This window comes from Penaeus japonicus, unplaced genomic scaffold, assembly GCF_977035675.1.
Source record: "Penaeus japonicus unplaced genomic scaffold, GWHDUDI00000001_assembly GWHDUDI00000017, whole genome shotgun sequence".
NCBI lineage: Eukaryota > Metazoa > Arthropoda > Malacostraca > Decapoda > Penaeidae > Penaeus > Penaeus japonicus.
The window spans coordinates 14210454-14216470 of NW_028234419.1; the positions used below are offsets into that span (position 1 = coordinate 14210454).

Genomic DNA, 6017 nt, shown 5'->3' on the forward strand with positions numbered 1-6017 from the left:
ACATATACATATATATATATATATATATATATATATATATATATATATATATATACATATATATATATGCATATTTATATCTATCTATATCTATATCTATATATATATACATATATATAAAATTAATTCTGTTATGTGCACGTTACTGTGTTGTTGTTGTTTTTTATTCATATATATATATATATATATATATATATATATATATATATATATATATATATATATATATATGTATGTATGTATGTATATATACATACATACACACACACACACACACACACACACACACACACACACACACACATATATATATATATATATATATATATATATATATATATATATATATATATATATATGTATGTATATATATATATATTTTTATATATATATATATATATATACGCATACACACATACACACATACACACACACACACACACACACACACACACACACACACATATATATATATATATATATATATATACATATATATTCATATATATATATATGAATATATATATGTACATATATGCATATATACTGTATATATATATATATATATATATATATATATATATATATATATATATATATATATATATATATATATATATTATATATATATATATATTATGTATGTATATAGATATATATAAATATATGTACATATATGCATATATACTGTATATATATATATATATATATATATATATATATATATATATATATATATATATATATACATGTATATAATAAAACCACAATAGACATGTATCAATGCAGTCCGTGCGTCTACGGGCTAAAATTAGAGGTAATCCAAATCGTAAACAATAGAAAATGGGCGTTTCGGTTTCATCAACTGTATAGAAAACGAGGCCCGCTTTAGAATCAGAAGCAAAATATGGTTACCAAGAATGTTAGAATTACATAAACCTTGTCACTGAAGTAAATGAGATTCAACGATGGTAATGGTACGATTAATGATGGTAAGTCGATGGTAGAATTATATGGTTATAATCTTTGTGGTTAAATCACTTTTTTTCTCTCTCTCTCACTCGAAGGGAATGTCTACTCTTTGGAGTATGGAATGTAATGTTAGTGTACTCTAAATAATCAGGAATATCAGTTAAGGGAAATGAATACTCTCTTTTTTTCTCTCTCTCATTCTCTCGTTCTTTTTTCTTTCGCTCTCTCTCTCTCTCTCTCTGTATTTTCCTATAATATATATGTAAACATATATATATACATATATATATATATATATATATATACATATATATATCTATTACATATATACACACATGTATGTATATGTATGTATATATATATATATATATATATATATATATGTATATATATATATATATATATATATATATATATATACATATATATACATGTATACATATACATATATATGTATATATATACATATACCTATATGTGTATATATGTGTGTGTCTATGTGTGTATGTGCAGCATTTATAACACACACACGCAAACACAAAAATATATACACGCACGTACACACTCACCTACGCATTTTGTTCATCCGTAAATTCATGTTCCCATTTATTTGCGCATCTATTTCGTCTCTTGGCTGATCCTTTATTCATCAATGTATTCATTTTGCTATTTATTTGTCGAAATATTCATTCATTCTCTCTCGTTTTGCAACATATTCAAGCAGATGTTGTTGAACTAGTTAGTAAATCAACATTCGTATTATAATTTTGTTTTTATTTCCTATTTCCAAAGGAATAAATACATACATAGAAATTAAGTCAAGTCGTGTTGCAAGCACTCAGTGCCATGCATTTCCCGGCCATCGAAGTCCCTCAGTGGCCGTAGCCGCCGCTGCTCTGGCCTCCGTAGCCAGAGGCGCCGCCCTTGGCCTTGGCCAGAGCCTTGGAGGCTGCTGCCTGCGCCTGGGCTGCTGCTGCCTGCGCTGACTGCAGGTCACTCAGGGCCAGCGACTGCTGCTGGTTGAGGGAGTTGGCCGCCTGCTGAGCCTGCCACGCCATGGCAGCCTGGGCCGACTGCACAGCCTGGGCTGCCTGCAGAGCCTGCAGAGCCTGCGCTGCCACAGCCTTGGCCTCTGCCTGGGCATGTCCCAAGGCATTGGCCAAAGCCACAGCTGTGTTGAAGGTGTTCTCGGCAGACTGGACGGCGCTGCTCGCCTGGCTGGACAACGAAGACTCGGCGTAGGCGGCAGCCTGCGCTCCTTGCGCGGCCTGCGTGATCTGTGCAGCCTGAGCCTGTCCCTGAGCGGCTGCAGCGGAGGCAGACTGAGCCGCGGCGGAGGCTGTGGCTGCAGCCTGAGACGCAGCGGCGGAAGCAGCGGCCTGAGAGACGCCCTTGAGACCTGCGGCTGCGGCAGTGGCCTGAGCGGCAGCCTGATTGGCGATGCTGGAGGAACTTGGGCCGTGATGGCCGCCTCCGCCGCCGGCGCCCACGATCAGGTAGCCTCCATTGCCGCCTCCGCCGCCCCCGCTGTAGCCGCCGCCATGGCTTCCTCCGCCGACGCTGCCTCCGTAGCCCCCTCCGCTGGCGAAGCCTCGCTTGCTCTGGAAGATTCCAGTGTTAGTCATAGGTCCTATGAAATTATATGAATTATGAAAAAAGAAAAAATATATTCTCACAAACGGAAAATGAAGTAACATACCCGATCCAGTTCAGCACTGGAAAGGACCACACCTGCAAAACAGAAACAAAGAACCACAATGCTCAGAAACCCAGAGGAATGTGATATCCAAAATGCACGTAACACAAGTGACCACACACTGCCTCCTTTGCCAAAGACTCACCCAGGGAGAGACACAATACCACCTTGTTGAACATGACTGCTTACTTGACGTCGACTGTGGTTCACTATTTTTCGATCCCGCTTAAATACCTCATATTAAGAGGTGTGCTTTCTCGCATCTCTCCAAAATTCGACTAAGGTTTTGTTTTCCAACATGAAACTTATTTCTTTGGTTCTTGGATGAGGTTTGGTTTTCTAGGATGACGTTCACATCCTAATAGTGGGTCTCCGTCACACTTGTTGAGTATGAATGCATTGATTCTCTCTCTCTCTCTCTCTCTTTCTCTCTCTCTCTTTCTTTCTCAATGACCCTTTTGACTTTAACATCCCGGGATTTACTCTCACTCCATCACTTTCTCTGCTCATATTAATTATTCATACTTTGTTTCCTTAATATAATCGACTTTGAAGGTTTGTTAACCGTATCATAAAGACGTGAAATCTATTTTTTTTTTCTTTCAAACTATATATACATTTTTTTCTTTTATTCTTCCTTTATTTTGGCGTGTGCTTTGTTATGCATTTAGATAAATCTTTGTATTCCCAGACGAACGATTTGATACAATCCCACAAAAAGATTATGAGGGTGTTTGAGTGAAAAGACAAGGTATAAAGGAGAATGAGACACTTCACAAAACAGATTTAATTGACGCGTTTCTATCAAATCTTGTTCTGAATCAATTGCGACACATCAACTGCATCACTGACATCATGAAGTTATTCATTCCTAATCATGCTTTTTCTACATGTCACAAAGAACGCCGTCCATGTGGGTGTGAAACTTCTATTTCAAATCCGGTTCATCACTGGCCCTCCTTTCCTGCTTTCACTCTTTCCTCTTTACTCTACTCTTTGAAGACTATTTTATTTATCAGTTTGTTGGTTTAAATGCTCCTTATTGAAGTCCTTTTTTATGGTTTCTGCTCAAAACCCGTCTGGAGAGTTTTTATTACTATATGTCTCCCCTTTTTTCATTGTCATTGTTTTCCTTATGCATTGTGTCTTTATATTTTCCTTTTTTTAAATTGTTTCGATTTTTTACGTAGCATTTTTATTTTTAATGTTATCTTCTCTTTATTTTGGAAATTCATATTTTTATTCATATCATCATACTTCATTTGTCTTCCTTTGCCATCTCTCGTAATTCTTTATATTTACTAATCTAACCGACCCCCACTTTCCCTTTCCCCTTTCTCTCTCGTTCATTCTCAGTTATTTTCCTTATCTTTCCTATCCTCGCGCTCTCTCCTTATTCATCTTTTGTTACCTTTTTAACAAAAGTTTCCTGCAGATTCCAGTCGTCGGACACCTTAGCTACCTTATCATAGACGTTTTCCTGTCTACCTTAACCTGGTTAAAAAATATAGTAATAATTGATACTAATGAATAAAACTTTCCATTTGATCCATTAATGCTTACTATCTTTTTTATTATCATCATTATCATCATTATCACTTGAATCGAATTAAGTTCTATTTCTAAAGTAAGACATACGAGACCTTCAATGATTTCCTTCCAAGTCCCTTAGTATTACTTCCTTTCAATATCTCTTTCTCTGTACATATATCTCCAGAATTCCAATGTATTATTTCTGCAGATCAGGAGAAAGGCCGCTGTTACAAAGTGTACAGTATTGATTATAATTCAATACATTCCTTAGAATAGAGAAAAGAGGATGTTGACATATAAATATAAATAAACAAATAACAAAAATATATGGATTCATAAACAAACAATATGATCAATCAATTAACTTCAGAAACAACATATTGACAAGTAGCCTCGTACATCGAAAGTAACTGATTTCTTAAAAAGGACTTCCAGGTACTTTTTCATTAAGGTCATGTAATGATATCCTTTAGTTGTGAAAATTTGCCATCAATAGCAATAAGTTATTGTTTCTTCTATTCATGGTACTGGTCTGAGATGGAGGTCTATTTTCATACGATTACTTACACTTTTCATTTTTACTTTTATAAGTATCGTCGCTGTGGTTTTAGAGGTTCTGCCTGTTTAAATTTGTGTGCGTGAGAGAGAGAGAGAGAGAGAGATTATAAAATAGCCTTATAAACGCGATAAAGAACCGCCAAAATGTAACTTAAGGATTCCATTCAGCACTGGAGAGAGCCACTCCGACAATAGCCACGAGGAATTTCAACAAAACAAACAAACAAACACAGACGAAATAGAATAAATAAAGATTATATACGGCATTATAACCTGTTTCCCCTTTGGGACACATCCAGACAGAGACACAGTACCCATTTCCCGAACATATTTGTTGATTACACTGATGTCGTATCCCAGATCAGTCTCAGTTTCCCTTGATTTTTGTTGATTTTCCTTTCCTTTGCAATTTGTAACTGAGGATCGTCCGGTGCCTGTGAGTAATCCTCCTTATTCCTCCTTTTGCTGTTCTTTCTCCTCTTTCACCTCTTCCTCCTCTCCTTTCCTCCTCTTCTTCTTCTTTCTATTCTTTTCCTTCCGCGTCTCTCTTTCTTTTTGGCATTCCTATCTCTCTCCTTTTGTGGTTCCGTTTCTTCCTCTCCCTACTCCTTATATTTACTTTTCCCTTTCCTCACCTCCCTCGCCTCCTCTCCGCCCTTTTGTTCTCCCTCCATCTCTTTCAGTCACGCTTTCTCATTTTCTCTGCCTCTTATTTTTCCTTTTATTCCTTTCGTGTCTTTCTTCTCCTCTTATGCCTCGGTTTCTTCCCCTCTTATCTCCTATCCTCCTCCCTTTCTTTCTCATACCTGTACATCCTTTTTTTCTTCTTTCTTCCCTTTCTCCATACATCCCCCTTTCTTTTCTCCTTCTTCGCCCTTCTTCTCTCCCCTTTTCTTCCCGTTTCTCCTCCTTTTACTCTGGTTTCCCTCCTCCTCTTTCTCTGCCCCTGTATTTCTTCTCTTCTTTCTGTTCCTCTTTGTCTTCCTAAACCTTCTTCTGCTCCTTCGCATATTCCTTTATCTTTTCCTTCCTCTTCATCTTTGATATTGTTCTCTTTTTCTCTGTTTCTGTTTCCTTCCCCTCCTCTTTTTTTTTTTTTTTTTTTTTTTTTTTTTTTTTTTCCTTTTCCACCTTGTCCCCGTTGCCTCTGTTTACCCCCTCCCCCTTCGTCATTACCATTATCGCGTTATCTCTATTTATCTTCTTTATCTTCCATTGCACCTCCTCTTCACCAACCTCCCTCCTTCCTTCCTTCATT

The 6017-nt window shown here is 36.6% G+C and overlaps 1 protein-coding gene across 1 annotated transcript; it reads right to left on the reverse strand.

Moving 5' to 3' along the window:
• Window positions 1–1731: 1731 nt before the first annotated feature.
• Window positions 1732–2892, reverse strand: LOC147470004 (uncharacterized). Its single transcript, XM_086545713.1, has 3 exons — window positions 2814–2892; window positions 2672–2703; window positions 1732–2573 (listed from the first exon to the last, which is right to left on the reverse strand). Exons 1-3 carry the CDS (start codon window positions 2845–2847, stop codon window positions 1845–1847), a joined length of 795 nt encoding a protein of 264 aa, XP_086401839.1. The 5' UTR covers window positions 2848–2892; the 3' UTR covers window positions 1732–1844.
• Between the last annotated feature and the right edge of the window lie 3125 nt (window positions 2893–6017).

What these genes read in the sequence shown, in the direction of transcription:
- LOC147470004 (XM_086545713.1), bottom strand. Translation starts at nt 2,847, where the DNA reads ATGTTCAACAAGGTGGTATTGTGTCTCTCCCTGG. An exon ending in GGTATTGTGTCTCTCCCTGG is followed by an intron (nt 2,704 to 2,813) that starts GTGAGTCTTTGG and finishes TCTGTTTTGCAG; the next exon opens with GTGTGGTCCTTTCCAGTGCT. An exon ending in CCAGTGCTGAACTGGATCGG is followed by an intron (nt 2,574 to 2,671) that starts GTATGTTACTTC and finishes GGAATCTTCCAG; the next exon opens with AGCAAGCGAGGCTTCGCCAG.